At 41.5% G+C, this 25,426-nt stretch overlaps 3 protein-coding genes across 7 annotated transcripts in view; 2 read left to right on the forward strand and 1 right to left on the reverse strand.

Moving 5' to 3' along the window:
* Window positions 1-6,168, forward strand: part of plch2b (phospholipase C, eta 2b) — a 15,209-nt gene extending 9,041 nt beyond the window's left edge. The window contains 11 exon segments of the mRNA XM_046075253.1: window positions 63-87; window positions 826-909; window positions 1,019-1,116; window positions 1,213-1,301; window positions 1,425-1,610; window positions 1,713-1,820; window positions 1,894-2,018; window positions 2,097-2,181; window positions 2,278-2,424; window positions 4,883-4,962; window positions 5,062-6,168. Of these exon segments, the coding sequence (XP_045931209.1) occupies window positions 63-87; window positions 826-909; window positions 1,019-1,116; window positions 1,213-1,301; window positions 1,425-1,610; window positions 1,713-1,820; window positions 1,894-2,018; window positions 2,097-2,181; window positions 2,278-2,424; window positions 4,883-4,962; window positions 5,062-6,168 (2,134 nt within the window).
* Window positions 6,169-6,447: 279 nt separating this feature from the next.
* Window positions 6,448-11,025, reverse strand: si:dkey-183j2.10 (glutamate receptor U1). The gene is made up of 9 exons (XM_046028560.1): window positions 10,926-11,025; window positions 9,455-9,486; window positions 9,178-9,357; window positions 8,756-8,979; window positions 8,474-8,571; window positions 8,092-8,309; window positions 7,800-8,019; window positions 7,469-7,713; window positions 6,448-7,117 (listed from the first exon to the last, which is right to left on the reverse strand). The coding sequence occupies exons 1-9, from the start codon at window positions 11,008-11,010 to the stop codon at window positions 7,019-7,021; spliced, it is 1,401 nt and encodes a 466-aa protein (XP_045884516.1). The 5' UTR covers window positions 11,011-11,025; the 3' UTR covers window positions 6,448-7,018.
* A 2,483-nt stretch (window positions 11,026-13,508) lies between these two features.
* Window positions 13,509-23,877, forward strand: brpf3a (bromodomain and PHD finger containing, 3a). Of its 5 annotated transcripts, none has more exons than XM_046076526.1 (13): window positions 13,509-13,849; window positions 15,202-16,728; window positions 16,994-17,150; window positions 18,172-18,303; window positions 18,480-18,608; window positions 18,723-19,020; window positions 19,137-19,472; window positions 19,896-20,447; window positions 20,532-20,589; window positions 21,360-21,448; window positions 21,653-21,750; window positions 21,894-22,048; window positions 22,144-23,877. In XM_046076526.1, exons 2-13 carry the CDS (start codon window positions 15,221-15,223, stop codon window positions 22,325-22,327), a joined length of 3,696 nt encoding a protein of 1,231 aa, XP_045932482.1. In that variant the 5' UTR covers window positions 13,509-13,849; window positions 15,202-15,220; the 3' UTR covers window positions 22,328-23,877. The 5 variants fall into 5 exon arrangements, with proteins under 5 accessions (XP_045932482.1, XP_045932480.1, XP_045932483.1 ...); XM_046076524.1 differs by having other exon boundaries at window positions 13,510-13,849; window positions 18,723-19,035; XM_046076527.1 differs by having other exon boundaries at window positions 13,510-13,849; window positions 18,723-19,035; window positions 21,677-21,750.
* The last annotated feature ends 1,549 nt before the right edge of the window (window positions 23,878-25,426 follow it).

Raw genomic sequence — 25,426 nt, forward strand, 5'->3', positions numbered from 1 at the left:
TGCTCTGTAAGTGTGATGGGAGTTTGTAGTAAGAGCTGTGAAATTTTACCACATACAGTACTTAATAATAGCGATAATAATACCAAAGCGATCAACAAAAACTGTAATGTGCAGCACACAAAACACGAAATTATCACAAATGGACTTACAATATTCAATCATTAATTCTTATCGTCCAGGGGAAAAAGCTGCCAGCAAACATTGAACCTGATGCAGAGGAGGGTGACGTGTCGGATGAAGACACTGGTGATGAGGAAGAAGAAGAAGAAGATGACAATGACGAAAGCGCACAGGCAAATAAATATAGATAGATAGATAGATAGACAGATAGATAGATAGATAGATAGATAGATAGATAGATAGATAGATAGATAGATAGATAGATAGACAGATAGATAGATAGATAGATAGACAGATAGGTAGACAGATAGATAGATAGATAGATAGATAGATAGATAGATAGATAGATAGATAGATAAATAGATAGATAGGTAGACAGATAGATAGATAGACAGATAGATAGATAGACAGACAGACGGAGAGATAGATAGATAGATAGATAGATAGATAGATAGATAGATAGATAGATAGATAGATAGATAAATAGACAGATAGGTAGACAGATAGATAGATAGACAGATAGATAGATAGACAGACAGACGGAGAGATAGATAGATAGATAGATAGACAGATAGACAGACAGACGGAGAGATAGATAGATAGATAGATAGATAGATAGATAGATAGACAGACAGACAGACAGATAGATAGATAGATAGATAGATAGATAGAATCATAATTATGTATTGTGTTTAACTGTTTTAGGATGGAAATAGTGTTACCTCTGCCAATCAAACCAAGAAGAAGAGACGATTTGGTAGATCGATCATAAGGAGCTTCAAACGGAAGGTCAGCCTTTTGCTTATTTTATCAACCTATTTTGATATGACCACCACTTTCCTGCCATCAGAAAAAATGATTTATTTGTAAACATTGGTGACTACTCTCTTTTTTTCAGAGGAAAAAGAGAATCAGAGTGAAAAATAAGATGATGTCTGATGGCGAGTCAGACCACAGCAACAGCAGGGAGAGGACGCAAATTGTTTACCATCCAAAGTAAGGCTTGAATGTCATTTTTAGCCATTTAATGCTCTTTGTATTGGCAGATGTACTGTACTGGACACTTGTGAATGTGTATAATTCTCCCTTCAGGAAGAGGAAAACAATGAGGTTGTCCCGAGCTCTGTCTGACCTGGTCAAGTACACAAAGTCAGTCCGCGTGCATGATATAGAAACACAAGGTAAAGGGTCTTCAAAGTGAACATCAAACCTGAAATCTTTTATCTTTATCACACGCATAATCTTACACTTCATTATATATTAAGGAATGGATGTATGATGGCAGGTCTTTTTCTGTCTGGCAGCATTTGCTAACAGTTGGCAGGTATCATCTCTCAACGAGACTGTTATGAACCAGATCATCCAGCTGAAGCCAGGTGAGTTGGTGCGTTTCAACCAGCGCCAACTTCTAAGAGTCTACCCGTCCAACTACAGAGTGGACTCGAGCAACTTCAACCCACAGCCATACTGGAATGAAGGATGCCATATGGGTAATACTGTCACGGAGACTGCACTTTTTAAAATGACAATGAGAGGTATACTTAGTATTGCAGCAGCGTTTCATTTATGTGTATGTTGATGTTTCATTTTAGTTGCAATGAATTATCAAACAGAGGGCCGTATGCTTGAACTCAACCGAGCCAAGTTCTCAAGCAATGGAAACTGTGGATATATTCTGAGGCCAAAGTGCATGTGTAAAGGTTTGTGGATATGCAGATTGTGAGTTAATGGTAGCTTTGTGAAGGGGTAGTCAAAGTTCTTCTTTTTTCTCAGCCGCCTTTAACCCCATGTTGGAGGATCCGCTACCAGGACACAGAAAGACTCAGTTAGTGCTGAAGATCATTAGTGGGCAGCAGCTTCCCAAACCCAAAGACTCAGTGTTTGGGGACAGAGGAGAGGTGAGGCCAACATACTGCAGACATTATCTATTATTGAGACACCTGGCAAACCTTTTAAAAATATCTTTTTTCTTTCAGATTATCGATCCCTTTGTTGAGGTTGAGATAATCGGTATACCTGTTGATTGTTCCAAGCAGCAGACCAGGGTGGTGGATGATAATGGTATGTGCACAAAACACACCTTACAATTCAAATCTCATACAAGACAGTCCTTTCCTATAGTTCAGTCTGTGTACCTTCCCTTCTACTGTCACTCAGGTTTCAACCCAATGTGGGAGGAGACCCTCGTCTTCAACATTCAAATGCCGCAGATCGCCCTGGTGCGTTTCGAAGTGTGGGATCATGATCCTATTGGACGAGATTTCATTGGACAGAGGACTGTTGCTTTCCGCAGTATGATGCCAGGTAAATTACATAATACGATATCTGTTCATACACACAAAAATGCAAAGTCTATGTGTGCAAGTTTTTTTTTCAAAGTATCTTCTCTAATCTCTCTTTCAGAGAGTTAGATGAGAAGACTGATACTACTCTCATGTGTGTCAGATCAATGAGGCTACAGCAAAGTCAGTTAGCTTAGCTTAGCATAGAAACTGGAAACAGGGAGAAACAGTTACTGTGCATTCAGACCAAACGCGAATTTAATCCACGCTTTCCTCGCAGGGGGTTTTATCGCTGGACCTCCCTGGAGTGTTCACAAACAACGCGATAGCGCGAATAAACACAACTTGCCATTACTACAGCTGTATGAACCCAAAGTAAACATTTTGCTGTGATTAAATAGCAATAAACGGATCAAACTGATGCCGAAATAACTACTTTATGATGTAGATTTGTTAAACATATGAATTCATGCTTTGTCAGGTGTCAGTGGTCAGCTCTGTCATGAAGACAGCAGGACAACAACTTCTAAAATGTTTGTTTTCTGAATGGAGTTTGGATCGATCAGGGCTATGCTATGCTAACTTGGTCACAGTAAAGTACAACGATAGCTAGAATAAACAGAACCACCTGAAGGGGGCACTTACACCCTGTGGATACCCTAAATGGACCTTTGTGAAAACAGCCACAAGATCCAAGAAGAACAAAACTACAGGGGAGGAGGAAAAGAAGGTCAAACGCAACAACATTGTGATTCCATACGTGTCTGGAGTATCAGAGAAACTCAGGACACACTAAGAAAGATACTGGTACACCCCAAAGACCGCACACCCAAACACAAGAAAAGCAATCTAGTGTATGCGGTCCAATGCAGTGAGGAATGCACAGACCTGTATATTGGGGAGACTAATCAACCACTACACAAACGCATGGCTCAACACAGAAGGGCCAACTCCTCAGGTCAAGACTCTGCAGTCTATTTACATCTGAAGGACAGAGGACACTCGTTTGAGGACCACCAGGTGCACATTTTAGACAGAGAAGATGGATGGTTTGAAAGAGGTGTCAAGGAAGCCATCTACACCCTGGTCGAGAAGCCGTCATTGAACAGAGGAGGGGGTCTACGCCACCGCTTATCCCCCACTTACAATGCTGTCCTTTCATCACTTCCCTGGACACTCAACTAACGTAACCTATTGGCCTCAGGTGAAGATACCAACGATGGTCATTCAGTCTTGGCCTCAGGTAGTCCTAATGACTGTAACGACTGTCGTTACAGCAACCAGGAATACTAACGAACCAGCAGTATCGACGATCCTGGCAAACGACCCCACTGAGGTTAAATAGCTGAGTTTCCCTGCCAGTCAGTCAGAACTGAAGAAGTCCTTTGGATGAGGGACGAAACGTCTTCCAGTATCTTCAACCAAGTCCAGTTGCCCTTGACTTTAACCTTCGTTGGATAACTATGACCTGGATGACTGAGAATCTTCATAGACAGATAGCTGGAATAAAGTTACATACACATGTTTTCTTAACTCACCAGGTAGTTCAACCTCCTCGCTTTCTTTTCTCCCAGAAATGTCCAGTTTTGTCTGGTTTTTATATAAATATGAAGTAGTGCCAAACGACACTGACAACAACACTGGAACCGGATGTGCATGGAATCTAGCTGCTGAGAAGCTCCAGTGAAGATAAATCAACATTGTAATCCCAAAAACTAAAGTAAAAAGCTCATTTAATAAAAGGAGTTTACTCTGAGCTCCTCCCTCGAGCAAACGGCGTAGTTGTCAGAGCATAATCCAGTCCGACCACTGGTGTTTAGTTGTCCAAAAGCTGGAGCACTGCTCCCTGCTCCTCTAGCCCAAGTTCGCCCGCTCTGCCTGACCCTCTCCACACAACGCTCTAAAGCTGTCATGACGTACGGACAATCTCAACGTTGGTAGGCTATCACGACTCAGCTTCATGTGAATTTCTCACTTGAGTTGAAAATATTCAACTCACACGAATTCCTTCGCATTGTCTTCGCGTCACCGGCACGCCCCCTTCGCGTCGCTTCGCGCCGCCCGAAAGGAAATCGCGGCTCTACGCATCTTTGCATTGACTTTGAATGTAAACTCACCGCCCCGAACACTCGCTTTGCTTTTGGTCTGAAAGTACCATTAGGTTAGCCCTTTCCAAAAGAACCAGCAAAAACTCACTACTAAATAAGTTGTATCCTGTAGTAACTTCCTGGATTCTTAACATGAAGACAACACTGCAGGAAGTTGCTGCAATTGGCCAAGAAATAGTTCCACACATAAACCTTTGTTAAACGATAACTTGTCATTTGTAGACTTAAGATTTTGTAGTGATCGAACAAACAAGTCATAAGATGTTAATTAGCTCCCGGCAAGAAAGCAAATAAACATATTTCCAAAAATGTCATCCCCATGCATGAAATTTAGGTTATAACAGGAAATGCAAATTAATGCAAATTTTGTAGGTTATCGACATGTGTACCTGGAAGGTATGGCGGAGTCGTCCATCTTTGTTCATGTCTCCATCAATGACATAACAGGAAAAGTAAGCTACTCTAAATAAACTCACAAATATAATTTTCTTGTTGTCAAGCTTCATCTATCAGCTCTTCTCTTAAAACGTTTGGTGTCCTTTGTGAAACAGAGCAAACCCACAAATGCAGTGCAAGCGGCCAGAAAGCACATCCAAAAAGCAGCCCAGAGGCATATAAAGGGTCATCAAAAGCAGCCTTCTCTAGACTTTTCTGTCCTGTCCTCAGAAGATGGACGTGGTCTGTACTTCCGCAGGGATCTGGACACCATCTCTCAGGACAGCAGGAATGGGGAAATGTCTCCTCTGGCACAAGGGCCAGCAGCCAAGGCTGCCATCCACAAAGGGGCCATGAGTGAGCCAGTGAGGCGAGCTCACAGAGTTAAAATTCATGAACCACCAGAGACAAGGAGAGGGATCTTCAGCCGGATGGCCTCCACTGACTCCCACCACATGGGGGCTGCTCCCTGTGTGAAAGCTGATAGCTTTGACCTTGACACCTCTTCCCAGGCTCCTTGTCCTGATGATCCTGCTGTGGAAAGCCAAAATCCAATTCAAGAAGAGTTAGAGACTGAACCTGAAGAATCACTAGAGTCAAGCTGTGCTGAGCAGGAGACAGTTCAGACTTTTGAACCTGAGCGGCCTGAACAATCTGAGGAATTACCAACAGAACCAGAGCAGGATAAGGACATTGCCATTGACCCTGAGCAACCACCAGAAACTCAGAGTCAGACAGATTCACTCCCTCAGCCTCAGCCCGTGCCACAGCCTCTGCTCCAGCCTGAAGCCAAATCCTATCCACTTATCCCTCCATCGTCCCCTGCCAGGGTGAGACGGACCTTAGAGGCTCCAGCCACCCCCCGACCATCCACACCAATACGAACAAAGGCCCGCTCACGTAGTTGCCCCCGAAAACAGAACACCTCTCATCAGACGCCAATGGTGAACCGCAAGCCTGCTTTCCACTGGCAGACACAGCAAGCACACAACTGTAGCAGCTACAGCAGCCAGGTAAGGCCCATTCCCAACGGCCTTTGCCTGTCTGACAGCACATCCAACAGTGGCGGCAGCACTGACAGCCTGGAGTTTGTGCCCTCCTGTGTGCCAGCTGGGGCAGAGCAACGTGAGGGCACCCTGCAGAGGGAGATGAAGGCCCTTTTTGACCAAAGAATGAGAGAGATCCGCTGTAAATCGCCACTTTTTCTAAATGGTGAGTCATAGATGATGTGTGATTCACATTTGCAGAAGTAAAAGAATAAGAATTGCGGATACAAAAGTGTCTGTGTTAAATCATGGCATTTGTTTTCACAGTTTTTATTTTTATTTTAGATTAGTTCACAGTTTAGATTTGTGACTCCAAAGACAACAACGTCCTTCAGAAGAAGAAGAAAGAGAGAAACCACAAAAACAAAAAGGAGGTGTGGGAGGACGGTGAGGGGGATGCAGTCACAAAGCAGTTCTGATTTTCTTTCTAGATAAATGGGAAGACACCACGCAGAATTACACAATTAGACCGTTTTTATTAATTTAGGCCTGCTGTAATGTTTACAATCCACACTGTTGTATGCATGATGCTGGAATGTTTACAATCAACAAAGTTTTCATGTATGTAACAATGTTTTAAAAGAAATTGTTGAAATTATGTGATGCCATTGCCAACTGTACAAAACAGCATGATGCAGTCATAAAAAAGTAGCCTAAGTAACTTAGAAAAAATAACAAGTCCATGAGCACTATTTGTTAGTCACCTTTTCAGTTTTTAAGTATAATCAATGATCATTTTAATAATTATTTTTTATAATATTTAAAGTATACGGTTTGCTTTTTCATTGAAATTGTAGCGTTCATAATTGAAAAACAATAAATTGATTATTTTGATTAAAATGTGAGTTTTTTTACTTTAAAATGTAATAGTTTATTTTTTATCTGATATATCTTTACAGGTTAGAACATTTAAAAGCTACAATTAAGTTAATGTTTCTGTCAAACATTAGAACAAATTCTAGAACTAAAAGTTAAAAAAATGAGTCAAGTTTTCAGTTTGTTAAAACAACATGTTTCCAGAATGTTTCTATGCTTTTTCTTTGTCAACATTTTCCTGGGGTCTGTTTGCTTTGCTGGTCCTCAAGCGCAAACTCAGTTCTTCAGTCATCACAGTGCAGCAGGATTTCTGTGGGATGGACATAAGTATAAACTGTAGTGAAACAAATCAAATCATTATGTGGATGCAGCATAACTGTCTGAGTCTGGCTGTCATCTGCATTTTGGTTTCCTACAGCAGATGTAAAAACAATTTGGTAAATGACAGTTGCTTTAAACAGATTATGTTATCTTTAAATGGTTGAGCAAACTTTACAGCCTTCAAGCTTACGAAACAGTTCCTACTGAATAAACACAAATACACAGTGTGGACCAAAAAACAAGGCTGTTTGACTAAGAGTCGGAAAAGTTAACACCTTGGAGATGGATGTTTTATTCGCCTGACAGAAGTGATGTGATTTGTTAATGCACTCTCACACACCCTCTGCTCAGCTGCACTTCTGCGGCTCTTGGAGGTGAGCTCCAGAACAGCCAGCAGTGCTCCCAGCCCCAGGCCCAGGGAAAGAACCAGAAACATCCCCTTGAGGCTGTGCGGCTGGACAGCTGAAGACTTGGCCTTGTTTGCTATGCAGCTGCTGGCCCACCACTTGCTTCGCAGGTAAGCCAGCTCCCCTGCCTCGCTCAGTTGTAGAATTGCCACACTGAGGTTCTTTATGATGGGTGAACCTTGAGGAAATTGAAAAGTTTAATGTTAATAATACTATTTAAAAAAGTTTCTAACTGTCATTGTTTAATGAAATGAGTAGCCTAACCTAGGTTGGCAGCAATGCTGTATCCCCTCATGCCGATGACTTCATGTGCTCTGACCAGTTCACAATAGCGTGCTACTGCCAAGTCCAAAGAAACAGACTCTCCAATAAAGGCAAAGTTTCCCTCTTTTGCACGCTGGACCCCTTCGTCCATAGATGACACAAAACTCTTAGTTCTCTCCATGTGTTCATAGATTCTGCGGTACACTGGATTGTTTGAATTCTGAATGAAGGAAAAACAGAATTAGAGAAACAGCAGTAAGATGGGGATCCATACGTGATCTGATGTCTGTACCTTGAAGAAGGCAAGGGTGGAAGAGCCAGCCATACAGCCGTACTCAATCATGTCCTGATTGGCCAAGTCGTCAAACCCTTTCACGGACAGGTGAGTGGACTCAGCGGTCTTAGAGGAGCTGAGGTTGGAGAAATAACAAGCCAGGAGGACGACAGTAAATAACCACCAGCTGCAGCAGATGACACGTCCTGAAAGAGCTTTGGGGTGAGGACCAGCACCTGACCACACAAAAAGAAGACAGTAAAAATGAAAATGTCACAAAGCCAAGAAAGAGAGAATTTTGCAGAAAAGAAACAATTAAACAATCAAATCCATTAAGCCTAGAGATTCTGCTTTCTCTTTGGTGGCATACAAAGTGTCTGGCTTTGCTGTTAGTGTTTACCTTGTAGAGTCAGAGCTCCAGCTGTGTACCACAGGCTGTGGACAAGGCTGAATCTGTTCTGCTCACTCTGAGGCTGACTCCACTCATATGGGCTGAGTCTGCATTTGCATAAAAATATTACATATTAATGTGAGTGGACTCAAGAGGATTCCACTGCCAGCAGTAATGTGAAAATATCCACAGACAATAAGTATAATTCATATTTAAATCCTCTTCACACTAATAAATAGCAATACATAAATCATCATGATCACCTTTTTAAATGAATGAAACATCACCAACCTGGTAACTATGAAGATGCAAACAGCGGTCCCCAGGTAGGCAATGAGTATACCGACCCAAGTCTCAGCTGTAAAGGGGGTCAGGAAATCAAAGAATCTTGTTCCCTCTGAGATGTCCTTTCTCAGCAGGATGCTGATTCCTGTCTGCATGAACGGTTTGGTCATCCCCACCGCTTTCTCGCGAGCTGCTGTGAGAGTCAACGGAGCAATCGCAAGGTCTGCCTCCTGTAGATAATGCATAAATAGCTTCTTTAAGAGATTTTATTTTGCAACAACAACCCTGGTGATATTGTTCACACCACATATTCACTTCATTTTGAATGTGTCACTTGTGAGTCACAGATGCCAGCTGAGTAATTCAAGCTTTTGCATGGTGATTTGCTTCCCTTTGACCCATCCAAATGTCAGTTTGCATGTACTCACGCCTCTCACCACCTCTCCAATCATCCCATTCCAGTTCCCGTTCTCATCCTGTCTGCCGTATGAACCATCTTTCACCAGCTGCACTTTGTACTTGAAGCCCACTTTCTTGGCTACTTCAGACAGCAGGTCCATGCAAAAACCCTCCATTTGTGTGCCTTTGGGCATTGCATATGGCTCTTGCTAAAAGAAAATATGTAAAAAGTCAGTGAAATGTTTTTTATCTTAATTTGTGTATTAACCTTTACCATGCTCAAAAGAAACAAATTAACTTAACTACCTTTATTGTTGTGATTCTCAGCTCTGGTTGCACTGATGTTGAGGGGACAAGTAAGAAACACATTAGAATGATATCATTTAGATACAAGCACCGTTTATTGTGTCTATAAAAACTGGAAAGAAGATATGACGGGAAATAAATCAGTGGTCTTAGATTTCACTTATCCAATGAAATATCCCAACATCCACTAAATGGATTGGCATAAAATGTTTTGCAGACATTCACAGTCTCCAGAGGATGAATCATGACAATTTTGATTATCCTTTGACTTTTCTGATGCGAGAATTTAGCTCAAACCACTGCTGTGCCTTAGTACGGTATCACAAAGAAGTAGACTCTATTATTGTTTATATAATTTCGATTTGTATTGCCTAGTTCTTCTCTTTTGATATATTTGAAAATAGTACATTATATATGTGTGTGTGTATATATATATATATATATATTATATAGATAGATAGACAAGCACCATTTCCCTAGACTATGTAAACTGAAAAGTTAGAAAGGTATAAGGGAGCAGCAAGTAATGGAATTACATTACGCTAAGATAGCAACTCAGCATTGTTGTATTTTGACTGAAAAAGGCTTTTCATAGCTGATGTCCACCCTAAAAAAGCAAAGATTCCTTTCTGTATAGGCCATCACTTTGCTCTGACATGCAGATGTCTGAGGTGAATTTCGGGGTGCATGTATTGACCTTCTGGTCACAACTGGTTTCCGGTATCCTAGAGATCTGGCCACTCTACTCGCCTACTTGAAAACGATTTGCACACCACAGTCTATTTAGAGCAGTGTTTTAATTCAAAGACTCTGAATGCCATGGCACTGTGAGATGGGAGGGCAGTCAAAGAGTATCAAAAGCCTTGATTTCGGCCAAGGCCTTGGGGATCCATCACCACAGGGTGATCCTGACAACCATCAGATCCTCCTTTTCAAAAGATGACACGTATACAAGCTCTTCAAGCCGCTGTCACTTTTTGGCCAGTCTGAAACACAGGGCCTTTGTTTGCTCCATACAGTTGATTTATTACTGTTTTTTGTGAGAGTGTCAACTGGCTTGCTTCCTTTTCTGTTTTTCTACAAGAGTTGGACAGGATGTGCCGCTACACTTTGATACTGATCCGAGCTAACTGCTTATGTATTTATGTCTCGTCAAGTCTCAGAAATTTCGACCAAATCCAGCTGTGAAAACATGAAGAATTTGGCACAGAAAAAAAGCAAGTTGCCATCACACAGAATTACAAATGCAGTGACCGGGTCAAACTTTGAATTACAAACAAAACAGCACTTTCGAATGTTGTCAATCAGACCAACTTTTACATCAATGCACATTCAGTCACTTTCAACATGGTTTGAGGTTGTAAATTGGTCAGTGTTAGCTAACAAGCTTGGTTTAATCTCTTATACTGACTGGGTGTGTTAAAATTATTTCTGCATAAGTAAAAACCTGTGATAAAAAATTGTTCCTCACCTGCAGTGCACACTCCCGTATCCAGGAAAAACCCAGCACACAAGACAAAGAAGACAAACAGCATCCTGATTCTCCTGATTTGCATCCTACAAGTTATAAAATGACACTTAGTGGTTGGCTGTGCATCAGATGAATCACATGGATAAATGTAATAAATGTGTATCAAGACATTTTTTAAACAAATGCAAACATGTGAATCAAATCAACACATTAATTAGTCACCGACAGTCATTTAGGAGAGTACATATGATAGCTGTCCTTACCTGACAAGAGTCCAAGATGGGAGAGCTGGATTAGCGCATCAGATTTCAGACCCCAGTGAGCTCGACTGTGATGCAGTGTGATCTGAAGTTTTTCAGATTCAAATGTGCTAAGACAGCCAACAAAGTTTTTGTGGGTGGAGAAAGTGGGAAAGATTTGAAGGGGTGGAGAGAAGTAGTATGAGGTTCGAACATAAAACTTCCACTGTGGAACACAATTAAATTTATACTAAAAATCACTGAAGAATATCTTAATAATATAAATGAATAAATAAACATCAGTTAAATCATCTTGTCATAGAACAGCATCACAGGTTTGTTTTTATATATATACTGTATATATATATTAGCCGTGCCTAAAGGTGAATAGATGTCGCACACTGTATATCTGTATATCTTACTTACAGAAATCTAAAGTTTATTTTTAAAAAGTCATTATGTAAGTAGAAGTGTTGAAGCCATTTTAGGACAATGAATTACATACATAAAGCATATATAGATTAACCCTTCGGTCATTTTTTTATACTTTTAATTTTGCCTTTATATACCACATTAAAACATGTTTACCATGCCAATGTTTGGCATCTTTTTTTTCAGCACATCACCTATATATGAACATAAAAAGGTAAAAATTTGATAACATCGGACTGTGATCTGATCATGCTGGCCTGATAGGTGACTCCTGTATGAATGTTACATGTGTATTAGATTAATTTGGAGATGTTTGTGCTCAGTATAAGACGGATAGCAAGTGGTGACATCAGCTTTTGCAGCATTACAGCACTCAGGACAAATAAAATCACACCACAGAAAGGCCCTGAGGAATAATCATAACGCAGAGAGAGAAAAAACATATTGAGAGAACATATTCATGCAGACCTAACCAAACATGTTATCTTTGTGAGTGTGTAGAAGTGTGATGACCTTGGAAAGATGTTGGAGGCTAAGTAAAAGAAGTAAAATGTTGAATAAGTAAGAATCTTTTATTATGGCATTGGGAACAGATAAAATCTACCAATCTGTTTAAAGCTACAGGGAGGAGGAAATAGCAAGTATACAGGCAGGCATGACAGGTATGCTACCAAGCTTGCTCAGTCCAAACACCCGAACCAATAGGCTGTACTTCATAAAAATGGCTGCAGGTTAAAAACACTGACAGCTATAATTTTAGAGCAAGTTATGCAACTAATGCATAACAGTATAATATATAACATTTAATATTTAACAAATTATTCCGTTAGAGATGATTCAAGTTGTAATGGAAGTCTATGTTTCGCAGTTGAGCTACATCGTGCAGATTATAAATTGAGTCATAATGTGAATAAATTCAACAAAAGCCTGCTAGCATGGTGGACATGCCAGTATCTCAGCACTGGCACGTGATCATCCTGTGACTTGAAGTAAGTGCATCGACTCCTGCCAGTGGAGGAACTTAATTTAGCAGAAATGTTTGCTTTGACAGACTTTAAACCCATAACAGTATGAAGTGTTTTTTGTCAGCTCAGCTGTACAATACTGAGTCAGGTCCGTTTCAATATTATTGAAAGCACAACATTCTGAGGTCATGACATACAGAAATGTATTACTGGTATTCTGAATGAGGCTTTGAAATCTAAATGTTTGATAAAACAGACCAAGCTCAAGGTACACTTGCAAGCTTTTTGGGGGAAGGTTTCAATGAAATTACAAACTTTCATATCTAACCTTTAAACCAACATGGATGAAATGTCTTAAAGTGCTGTGGATGAAACCATAACAGCGACTGAGTTTGCATGTCAACATATCCACCTCCATGACATCTGAGCAAACTCCATCTGCTGCTGAAGACTGTGATACAGTTAAAAGTCGTCTGAAAACTAATTTGGATGGTTCTGTTATACTACTAATTCCAAGGAAAATAATTATATATTATAGGATTTACAATATAATTAAACAGGTAAAAAATTGCCCAGTAGTGAATAGCACTCATATTTCTAAAATCCAACATATAAACGTCACTTTATTGTATGCTAATCTATCAGCAGGACATATTTTCTTTTTTTTTTTTTACAGTGTGGTTATTACATTTTGATATTGGATTGTTTAAATTACAAGCTTCAGAAATAGCAGGTGTACAACAGGTTAAATATGGGCTCTATGGGAAATGAAGACGATGCCGTAAGGCGCGCAATATATGTGTCGTTGTTTTTCTCATCGCTTCTTTCTGTTATGAGCTCCAGAGTGAGTTCGATGAATTCGGTTTATGGCTTTGACCAATCACAAATCGGTGCGCGTTGCGTTCGCGGTGAAGCGGCGACCTGCAATTGGCTGAGGTGTTTTTTTTCCAAAGGGGCGTATTTTTCAAGCCATCTTGACTGAATATTTAGCCTCATCCAAGGAACATTAATTTGATATCTTCGGGATTTTGCTGCCCTTAAGTTGTGAACCCGCATCGTTTGAAAGGTTTAAACCATAACTATGGAACCGGGTCGAGTTTGTGTGTTTGGCCGAAGTCACAGCGGAGAAGTGAAGCGGTGAAGATGACGCTATCGCTCCTGAAATTACCGGCTAGCTAAGCTAACGGCTAGCATGTCCGCCTTGGCTGTAGTCTGTCACTAGCTGACATTTAGCTAGGGTGCAGTTATTCTGATTTGACACTCGCACTGCAGAGGACGATTTCACAAGGTAAACCAATCTGATATGTTCAGCATGTTTCAGGGCTGCTTAGGAAATCTGCCGTTTTGTTACACGACTTCTGTGTGTCCTGTCCGACCGAGTAACGTTAACGTTATCACATCAGCGAGAGACAATCTTTTTGCAGGGGTCTGGAGTACAAAGCGATACCTGAAACGTTACACGTTTGCAGTGCCGTGATCTAATGTATACATGCAATTAATTTATGCATTCAGGCACAGTGCATATAGTGCGTCAGCTTTCTGGTTGTTGTTGGCATGTATAATTGGGCTGCTAATCAACTTGCAGTCCAAATGTTGTCTCTGCTGTTGTGCGCTTAAAATGGCTGACAGATGTTAGATACTCGGGTTGGTATTTAGCGCTCTTCAACCTAACTACGCACAGCAACAAGGAAAAAAAATAGAGAATGCTGGCATTTGATTGGGTGAAGGGAGATGTTGCAATGTTACAGACTCCCGATTGGACCAATGGAGAGACAGCTGAGCTGCACGCATGCAAGCAGTTCAACTTACTGTGGTTGTGTTTGTGCAGCAAGAGTACTTGTAACATGTTGTGTTTTTAAAGCAGGAGAGTTGACCCCTTTTCCATAGTAACTGTTGGCTCCAGGATTACAAAAACAAAACAATTAACAGATCTTAACAAAACGGCAAAATAAGATGGCACTCCTTACATTGGCAGCTTTACTGCTGCCAATGTAAGGAGTAAAGGAATATAATTAATCAGGGTAAAACGGCATTTGTTGCAGGCACACTGATAGAATATAAAACAATTTGTATAACAGATTTTTACTAATACTAATGTATTAGTTACAATGGCAAGGAATTGTTTATAACATTTCAACCACAGGTTTTGGCTTCTTTCTCTTACAACATAGCATTTTTTATCTCAAGAAAATATACTTTGTATTGGAAGGAGGTAAAATTAAAATAATGAACATCCTTGGTGTGATTAAAAATTAACTTGTGCACAGGAACACATACAAACACACAGTCTATCAGTGGCTCCCAATGTGTGTGGTAATCTGGGACAGCTGGATATCAGAACAAATTATGTATTCACCGGTCAGTGAATAATAATAATATTTTCATGGCATTACATAGGTTTTCAATTAAAATAGCACAATAATACTACCAACACTGACACTTAATAATAAACGAAGTAGTCATTCTGCAGTAAAATCAGATTCAGATCGAGACAGTGGTCACTTGGTACGAAAACATGCCATAATGACAAAAACAACAGCTACTGTGAATATTAATAGACAATTGCACAAAAGAAGAAAGTGTTTACACAGAAACCTGACTCACTGCGTTCAATATTTGTTCTTTCTTTGTGTCTGTTAGGGAGCTGGTGTAAACTCCCATGCGGAAGGTGAGGAGGTGGGAATGTGACACAGTTGTTAGCGGACTCAACATGGGTAGGGGTCGAGGCAGAGGGAGAGGGAGGGGCAGGGGGTCATCTGGCCAGTTGCGGTCCCCCTCGCCCTACAGACTGCAGCTCTCTCCATCCAGGGAAACTTTGACGTACGCTCAGGCACAGAAAATAGTGGAAGTGGACCTAGAGGGAAGGCTCCACCGGATTAACATCACAGATCCTCTGCCGGTTATTACGGAGGACGAGATGATGGCCCAGGATATTGCTGAGTGCAACAGCAACAAGGAGAACAGTGAACAAACACAGAGTAAAACTAGATCGTGGAGGAAGCCCTCAAACAGTAAAAGCAGGAAGAGTGGGAAAAATACGTCTCACCAGAACCAACGGTCTGGCTCACAGCAGCACACAGGACCTGCTAATTCCTTCCAGCACCCGTCCCAACAAAGCCCTCTGCCTGAGCCCACCTTTCGTGTGCTGAGTTCAGTTTGCCCCTCTGAGGCGCCTCCTCTCCCAGCAGCCTATTATCGTTACATAGAAAAGTCACTGGAGGAACAGGACAGTGTGGCTGAGTACGACATGGACGAGGAGGACCTGGCCTGGCTGGAGATGGTTAACCAAAAGAGGGTGACTGACGGCCATGCCTCAGTACCTCCAGACACATTTGAACTGCTGATTGACCGCCTGGAGAGGGAATCCATCCTGGAGTCCCGCAACCAGGCGCTGTCCCAGAGTGCCGTTGACGAGGATGCTTTCTGCTGCGTCTGCTTGGATGACGAATGTCTGAACAGTAATGTCATCCTCTTCTGTGACATCTGCAACCTGGCCGTCCACCAGGAGTGTTACGGTGTGCCCTACGTACCGGAGGGTCAGTGGCTGTGCCGCTGCTGCCTGCAGTCCCCTTCCCGTCCTGTAGACTGTGTGCTCTGTCCCAACCGAGGAGGTGCCTTCAAACAGACAAGTGATGGACGTTGGGCCCACGTTGTCTGTGCCATATGGATCCCGGAGGTGTGCTTTGCCAACACTGTGTTTTTGGAGCCTGTTGAGGGGGTCAAGAACATCCCTCCTGCTCGCTGGAAGCTCACCTGCTACCTGTGTAAGCAGAAAGGCAGGGGGGCATCCATTCAGTGCCACAAAGCTAACTGTTACAGGGCATTTCATGTCACCTGCGCCCAGAAGGCCGGCCTGTTTATGAAGATAGACCCAGTCCGGGAGACGGGTGTCAACGGTACCACCTTCTCTGTGAAGAAGACTGCCTTCTGTGAGCATCATTCTCCAGTGGGGTCTCGGCGGGACGGCTCTGGAGACGAGTCGGTTGAAGGGAGACTGGTGGGAGGCAGGGGTAACCGGGGTCAAAGGTCCTACACTCAAAGCCCCCCCTCACCACCAAGTAAGAAGGCTACCAAGGGCCAGAAGAAGAAGAATACAAAAGGGTTTGGTGGGTCGACACGCCGCTCAACTGTGCCTGTGCTGCTCGTGCCTCAGATCCCTTCTCACAGGTGGGACATTTGCATACTGTCAGAATTTACATACGCAGCGTACCTTATTAATTTACTGTAGTGTCTTTTGCCTTACAGTACATTATTAATATTCTTACAGGGATCTAAAGGAAACTGTTTTACCTTCTCTAATCTAATTAGGTTTTGATCCAATATATGTATCTATACTTTAAATGACCATGAGGTCATATGTGTGTGGTGCTATATGCGATCATGCAGGTTTTAATGAATGTAATGTATGTGTAACTGTATAACCTCTCCACAGGCTGAACAGGATCTGCACAGGTGTTGAAGTCCAGAGGAAAAATCAGTTCATGCAGAGGCTTCATAACTACTGGTTACTGAAACGACAGTCACGAAATGGGATGCCTTTAATACGCCGACTTCATTCCCATCTACAGACCCACAGGACTGCAGAGCAGGTGAGGAGAGAGATGATGGACAGTGTGTGTGTATTAAAATGAAAATTTGAGAATAAGACAAATGCAGCACAGTAGTCAGTGTATTGTTATCTTCATTATCATTCTTTTGTGACCCTGGGATGTTTCACAGAGAAGTGTTCTGAATTACTGAAAATGTATTTGTTGCATTTAAACATGTGACTGCAAGCTAAGAACATGTGGTTTTACCATCCTTTGTGCATTTGTGGCTATGCTCATATTTTAGACCTGTTTTAAAACTGGTATCCACATTGATGTAGTTAATACATCCGTGTGGTGAAGCGTCATAAATGATTAAACCATCACATTTACATCTACAGTCTTTAGAGCATCAGGCAGTCACCGAACCAATAAGGTCTGTTTAGAACTTAGCCAGCCAAGTTACTGGAATCAAACCACTTCACACCATGTTTGTATTGTCACACGCTGAAATCAAAACATAAGTCCAGACATAACACTTTGCAAAGGCTGATTCAGATAGATGGCCGGCTTCCACACAACCCTTCGCAGCTCTACTATCTTTGCTGTAGACCTCTCACAACTGCAGAGGGCGACAGTGTGTGAAAAAGTTATGGATATTGTTTTTAATTTATTGCCATGTCATTTATAATGGCAGGGGACGCCTTAAGCTAAACTATAAAATAAAGGTTCAGTGATTTACATACAAATGACAGCAGACATTTTAACAGTAATGTCGCTGTTGTGGCTTTGAATTTGGTGTCATAAAAAAAATAGTTTACTGTAATAAAAATGTTTATTGCAGGCTGATTGAATTGAAATTACGGATCCATTATGGTTTTGGATTTTTGTGACCTAATCATGATTTTCTTGGAGACTCATAAATAAACTTTCCAAAAAGAGTCTGGAACCTGCCCTGCAGTGTGTTAAGGAGCTAGAGTATCTTCTCACATCTCCAAAGAAAAAAAAGCTACAGAAAAGACTGATGGATTTTAAATGCTGAGTCAGAAGTCTGATCTCTTTGTGCTTTTTCCTTTGTGTTCAGAAGGAGCCTGATGAGAAGCTGTGTGCTGCGAGAGAGGAGTTACGGTACTGGCAAAAGTTGAGGCAAGACCTGGAAAGGGCGCGGCTTTTGGTGGAGCTCATCCGCAAGAGAGAGAGGCTAAAGAGAGAACAGGTGCGTTACAGAGGAAGTGTGAGACACAAGGCAAGCTATAATTATTTAGTGTACTATAATAGACTCTGGTCAACTTTGCCTTTCATCTTTTCACCATATGTTATTCATTTGAACGTTTAAGAGTGACCTTGCGCTTCCTTTTCTCTCCCCTGCGTGTTTACATCATCACTCTTCAGATGAAAATTCAGCAGGCTGCTCTTGAATTGAAGTTGACCCCTGCGTTGGTGCTCCTGCGATCCACCTTGGACCAACTGCAAGAGAAGGACACTGCAAAAATCTTCTCTCAGCCGGTCAATCTATCAGAGGTTGGTGTGGTTAGAAAACACTCTGCTTAGATACACACTTTTCATTCCAGCAGCATATTTGCTTTTGGCTTTACTCTGGCTCGGCTAACAGTCTTATTTTCATGATCCATGGAGGTCCCAGATTACCTGGAGTTTATTTCCCAACCCATGGACTTCTCCACCATGCGTACCAAACTGGAGGGACATGCCTACTGCTCCATCGCGGACCTAGAGAAGGATTTTGAACTTGTGATCTCCAACTGTCTGAAGTACAACTCCAAGGACACAATGTTTCACAAGGCAGCCTTACAACTGCGGGAGGTGGGTGGAGCCGTTCTCCGTCACGCCCACAGGCAGTCTCAGAGCATCGGCCTGGACCCCACCACTGGGATGCACCTCCCAGAGACTCTGAACAAACATGGTTTTTACCACTGTACGTGGGACGACGGTGAGTACAGTGTGGGAACTGTCAGTTTATGTCTTGAGCATAACTCTCATGCCTCATCTGTAAATCCACCCTTTTTATTTCTCTTCTTATACTCTCTACAGTGGACTCTCTCTTGGACCCAGAGAACAGACTGCACTTAACCACAGACGAACAGCTGAAGGCCTTACTGGACAAACTGGACATGGTTACATCCATGCGTACCAGTGGCGGTCGAACCAAACGCATTAGGCTGCTGCGCCGAGAGATCAACAATCTCAGACAGAAGATGAACCATCAGCAGCAAAACTCTCAGTCTGTGAACGGCAATGACAAGGAGGATGAAGGAGAGGAGGAGGAGGAGGAGGAGGAGGAGGAAGAAGAGGAGGACGAGAAGAAAAAAGAGAAGACAAAAGTTGTTGATAATGGACATCTGTCAGCGGTGTCCAACTCTGGGACAGGTAAAAAGTTTTTTTTTTACTCTGTATTATTTAATTACCTTTCTTGAACGTCATTTGGCCATTACTAATATAATTTAGTCAGTAATGACACTGTTAATACATTATTCATAATTAGAGCTGCAATTAATGTGCATTTTTTATTATACACAATTAATCAATTAATTAATTGTGGAAAAAAGGACATTACAATTTTCAGTCCAGTGTAATGTCTTCAAATGTCTTGTTTTGTCTGATCAACACTCCAAAACCCTAAGGTATTCAATTTACAATGATATAAAACGGAAGAGCAGTAATTCATCACATAAACAAAGCTGCAACCAGTGAATGGTTGGGGATTTTAATTCATAAATAGACTTTTAAGATAAATCAACTAATCATTTCAGCCGCATTTTTGATCCTGACACAAGTTTCTCTTTGATCCAGATGACTCTCCTCCCGTGCTAGAACTTACCTGCCCAGTATCATCGCCGCTGCCAGGAGATGCTCCCCTGGAACCCCCTGTCCTGGGCATCGTAACTGGAGGGCGAAGGTCACCCGGACGCTCCTACAAGCGTCAGAGGTCATCCCGCAGTGGAAGCAAAAGCCAAGGTGAAGATGAGGCTGAAGTCGGTGAAACGCCATCTTCACAACCAGAGGCTGTTCACGAGGTCACTCCGCTGGGGACCCCGACTCTGCCTTTGGTTGGAGTTGGTCGCCGCACATCAGTTCTGTTTAAGAAAGCTAAAAATGGGGCACGAATGGCAAAGAACAAGTGCCCCCCACAGCAAAATGGGAAAACATCTGAGGATAAAACAAACGGGTTGGATAGCACCCCCGCCAGCCCCAAATCACCCAGTGTGACCAACATCACCACCTTACCTCCCACTCCAAACGCTTCTCCTACACCCCCCTCTCCTTCCTCACACCACCTGAGGTCCAGAGGCCACAGCTCAGAGAGTGAAGCAGACAAACTTCCTCCACCACCCAGAGACAGAGGTGAGGACAAAATAGATCACTATACCACAGCGAGAGATTCTTGAAAGCCTGTATTTACCACCATTTCATTTGTGTTTTTGCTAGGCCTGACAAATGGAAAACTCACCTCTGCAGACTATGATGATGACGACCAAAAACTAAAGTGAGCACACAGTCACACATGCAAATTCACAAGTGGTGCCGACCTGTCATATGAGTCAAGTACAGATGGTCTGTCTTAATGGGGCTGCCAAAATACACTAGTGACTAAAGAATTAGTGGCTTTATCTGAATGAATTTGGAGTTTAAATATGAAGCGGAAAGTAATTAAATAAAAAAATATCTGTACAAATTAACAAACTTAATGCAAATGTAATATTGCCTCCCAGAAAATTGGTTATATATTACCAATTTACTGAGTTATTTTTAGATTTAATGATTATTTTGGTATAGCAACTTCTACATTTCAGTAGTTGACAGCTGCCTTGCGGTCACTGTACAGTATCATCCTTTGTTGCAACTGACAGTGTAACATCACCTGCTGTAGGCAATAATATTCTCTCGTCTGATATCTCTGAGTGTCACGTCCCCTCGCCTCTCATATTAGTCGTGAAACACTCAGCTTTAGAAAGACCGTTTTTTTTAGCATCTCACTTCAGGTAGCCCAAACTATTCCCTCTTTACATCCGTCTCAGTATCGCTCAGCTGCTCGGATGTCATTAGAAGCTGTACTATTAATATTTTCTAAATCTGCATTTCTGAATTTAGCAAACCTTGAAGAAAAAAGCAAGACAGACGAAATAGTTTTTGCACGGGGCCCCTTGTCTTTGATATTCTCAAGAATTGAATTGTGGCTACAGTCTCACCATAAATTGTACTCTTCACGTAAATCTCACCCACACCTCTTGTTTCTCTCTCTCCTCTTGTTTACAGCTGTAGTGTCCCCCCACCCAAACGAAGTCGTGGTAAACCTGCACTTGCTAAAGTTCCCAGCAGTGAGAACGGAGACATCACTGGGTCTGGTGTGTATGATGAGAAGGCAGTCAAAATACAGTGAAATGCCTCCGTTTTTGTGTGTTTTTATTGGATGCGAAATGTACGATTCCGCACACAAAAACCTAAAGTTTACAATTTTCATGAACATTACAATTCCATGAAATTCTCTTGGGCTCAGGAGCTGTCATGAACACGAATTAATCGGATATATTGGAATATCCTGTTCACAGGAAAGTCTACACTTCTGTCTTTAGATAGTGAGACTGAGCTTTCACCCCTGGACCTAGTTTGGGCCAAATGCAGAGGATATCCATCATACCCGGCAATGGTGAGGATGTATTTGTTGTTTCAGTTGATGGTGTACATACTGTAGCATTTCTTTGGCTCGTAGTGCAAAGAAAGCGCCTCATTGCATCCCATGAAGAATATAATAATGCAGTCAACTTTAACTGACATAACTTATTTTTACAGATTGTTGACCCAGACATGCCCCAGGAAGGGCTTCTTCACAACGGCATTCCCATTCCAGTGCCTCCTGTGGAGGTGCTCAAACTAGGCGAATGGAGGGAAACAGAAGAAGGCGAAAAGCTCTTCTTAGTGCTTTTCTTTGACACCAAAAGAACTTGGTAAGATTCAGACAGGCAGGCTGATCGTCATGCTGAATTTAAAACAATCTGGAGTAGTCTTGGTTACTTTGAAAATTGTCCCTCTTGGTTTTAAGGCAATGGCTCCCTCGGAACAAACTACTGCCGCTGGGGATGGATGACACTGTGGACAAACTGCGCTTAATGGAAGGCAAGAAACCCAGTGTTCGCAAGTCTGTACACACTGCATACGACCGGGCCATGGTACATTTAAACCACGTGAGAGGAAATCTAAACTTCACTCCCTCCAATTTTATATAAAGTAGTTTCAAGATTTAATCACTTTTAAACAGGTCGCCTGCTTATGTGTCTAGAAGCTTAATCAATGCTAGCCACAGTTGTTGGTATTTGAAGGTTTTCTGCATAAAACTGTTATTTTAAAATGGAGAGAAATCATGCTGGAAAACATCTTCCTAGATGAATTTGTTCATTTATTCATGTAATTTTTAAAAATTACACAACCACTGTTGGGATCGTGTTAATATAAAGTTTTTATTTTAGGCCAAAGTGAGTCAAGACTTGCGTGAGAAAAGAGTGTAAATATTTAATTGTCAAAGGGATTGTCTTGATTCAAAACATATTTAGATTGTATTTGCCATTGAAATGTCACTGTGTTTGAAGTGTGAAAGTTCCACTTAATGTTCACGTCACATCTGGACTCTAGGGAAGTTTGGCTGTGACAGCTGTGGAGGAAAATTATAATTTTTGCCGTCAGAAAATAATTTTCTAATTCTAAGCAATGTCAGTAATATTACATAAACATTTGATTCCCAAAATAAATGTAAAAGGCACCAAGCTTAAAAAAACCCCAACCTTTTCTTCAGATCCTACCTACCACTGAGTAGGATCCAGCCTTTGAGTTACTACTGATAATAAACAGCATTATTCAAAAGGAAATGCATCAAACCTGCAGGATATGCACATTTTATGTCAACAATTCTGGGAATTGCTCAGTTGATACAACAAGATGGGAATCAATAGAAGTATTGAGGGGCTGCCAATGCAAACATTCTTGAACTGTTAGTCCAGCTATGATGTGTTGTATGTGGGACTTTAAAGGTCTTTTACTTATTTTTCCATATTGTGAAACTGTATTATTATACTAGAATGTCTGAGTACCCAGTGCAGCTACTTGGTTAGTAAGATGTGAAGCCACTATAGAAGTGAAGCTGATTGTTTTGTGGTCATGACAGAGTCTACTGCGATCACTCACAGAACTTGCAATCGTTAGCAAATCTGTCTGAAATGACTTGAAAAGCACAAATGGTCTGTCTAAAAAAAACAACAACAACAAATGTGTAGGATTGGTTGACTCCTGGAGCCATATAAATGGCAAAAACGTGTGTGTGCGCGTGTGTGTACAGTATATACATATATGAATACAACCTCGGTGTAGTAAAGGTGCATGTGTATAGTTTTGTAAATATGTAAATGTATGTTTATATTGGCTTACATGAAGTAATTTAAGGAATGCAAAAATCAAATTTAGATTTTAATTTATAATGTGGCAGTTGAGAGTGTTATTTAAAAAGTATAATATTGAAAAGATTTATGTATGATGCTAAGTAGCTCTTTGTAATAGTGATGGTATTCACCAACATGTCAGAACATATTCTGTAGAAGTGAGGTGGCACAAGACCTGAACTCTGTAGGCAGCAGTGAGCGCACTAGTCTACGAGTTTATTTTGTTTGTTTGTTTTTCTTGGGTGGCACGGGAGGTTTTTGATCTTGTCATTTGAATTGTACTGCAAGATCTATAATCTGCCTGAGACGATATTTTCTCACACAAGAATAAATGCTGTTTGAAACAACTGCTTGTGTACGTCATCTGTTAACCACTTTCACCTGCTCAGCTTAAGTTCTCCTCCTTTAGGTCTAGGTATCATTTCAAGACACAAGCCAAGTATAAGAAGAGAAGATAACATGGTTTGAAGTTAAAGCAGTGGTTAAAGCGCCAAAAGATCTTGGCATGCAACATCTTGTGCAATGTCTTTACCTGATAAAGACTGTGGTGACGTTTTTGTATACTGCTTTTGTCCTGCACCAAACTGCTGGTTGGCTGTGCACACTTTGCTTCATCCGCACTCCTAGACAGTATACATCAGGGCAATGTATCCCAGAAAGAAGTGAACCACCATCATAGGACTGAAAACCCAGGGTTAACCCTGAAGTTACCGTCACTAAAGTCAAATCCTGCTTCACAGTATAGGCCTCAGAGCTGGTCCAACTGCCTGACCTGAAAAATACAGCAGATGTTTGATCATATTTAACTTTTGTCAGGAAATAAACAACTTTATTGTATATTTCAAGTGTTTAGATCATCAGCCACTGTTAACTTTCAATTGGACCAATGAAAAGCAAGGCATAAACTTCTGAAAGTTCTTGTTAGATCCTGTATATGATCTAAGTTACAGTCAGGGACTTAGAAGAAAAATATAGATATGGTGGTAGCGGCTATATCTCTCTCCAGGTGAAACTTGACAAATTAGCAAAAGTTCATTTATTTCAGTAATTCAACTTAAAAGGTGAAACTAATATTCTATAGACTCATTACATGCAAAGTGAGATATTTCAAGCCTTTATTTGATATAATTTCAATGATTATTGCGTACAGCTTATGAAAACCCCAAATTCAAAATCTCAAAATCAGAATATTACATGAAATCAATAAAAAAAAAAAGGATTTTAAATACAGAAATGTCAGCCCTCCGAAAAGTATAATCATGTATATGTACTCAGTTCTTGGTTTGGGCCCCTTTTGCATGAATTACTGCCTCAATGCAGCGCGGCACGGATGCTATCAGCCTGTGGCACTGCTGAGGTGTTATGGAAGACCAGGATGCTTCAATAGCGGCCTTCAGCTCTTCTGCATTGTTCGGTCTCATGTCTTTCGTCTTTCTCTTGGCAATGCCCCATAGATTCTCTATGGTGTTCAGGTCAGGCGAGTTTGCTGGCCAATCAAGCACAGTAATCCCATGGTCATTGAACCAGGTTTAGGTACTTTTGGCAGTGTGGGCAGGTGCCGAGTCCTGCTGGAAAATGAAGTCAGCATCACCATAAAGCTCATCTGCTGAAGGAAGCATAAAGTGCTCTAAAATGTCCTGGTAGACAGCTGCGCTGACTCTGGACTTAATTAAGCACAGTGGACCAACACCAGCAGATGACATGGCTCCCCAAACCAACACAGACTGTGGAACCTTCATACTGGACTTCATGCATCTTGGATTGTGTGCCTCTCCATTCTTCCTCCAGACTCTGGGAACTTGGTTTCCAAATGAGATGCAAAATTTGCTCTCATCAGAAAAGAGGACTTTGGACCACTGAGAAACAGACCAGTTCTTCCCCCCCCCCCCCCCCCCC

Source organism: Micropterus dolomieu, linkage group LG18 (assembly GCF_021292245.1).
Source record: "Micropterus dolomieu isolate WLL.071019.BEF.003 ecotype Adirondacks linkage group LG18, ASM2129224v1, whole genome shotgun sequence".
NCBI lineage: Eukaryota > Metazoa > Chordata > Actinopteri > Centrarchiformes > Centrarchidae > Micropterus > Micropterus dolomieu.

What these genes read in the sequence shown, in the direction of transcription:
- si:dkey-183j2.10 (XM_046028560.1), bottom strand. Translation starts at nt 11,010, where the DNA reads ATGCAAATCAGGAGAATCAGGATGCTGTTTGTCTTCTTTGTCTTGTGT. An exon ending in TGAGAATCACAACAATAAAG is followed by an intron (nt 9,358 to 9,454) that starts GTAGTTAAGTTA and finishes ATTTTCTTTTAG; the next exon opens with CAAGAGCCATATGCAATGCC. An exon ending in TGGAGCTCTGACTCTACAAG is followed by an intron (nt 8,310 to 8,473) that starts GTAAACACTAAC and finishes TTGTGTGGTCAG; the next exon opens with GTGCTGGTCCTCACCCCAAA.
- brpf3a (XM_046076524.1), top strand. Translation starts at nt 15,221, where the DNA reads ATGCGGAAGGTGAGGAGGTGGGAATGTGACACAGTTGTTAGCGGACTC. An exon ending in CCTCAGATCCCTTCTCACAG is followed by an intron (nt 16,729 to 16,993) that starts GTGGGACATTTG and finishes ACCTCTCCACAG; the next exon opens with GCTGAACAGGATCTGCACAG. An exon ending in GATGACGACCAAAAACTAAA is followed by an intron (nt 20,590 to 21,359) that starts GTGAGCACACAG and finishes TCTTGTTTACAG; the next exon opens with CTGTAGTGTCCCCCCACCCA.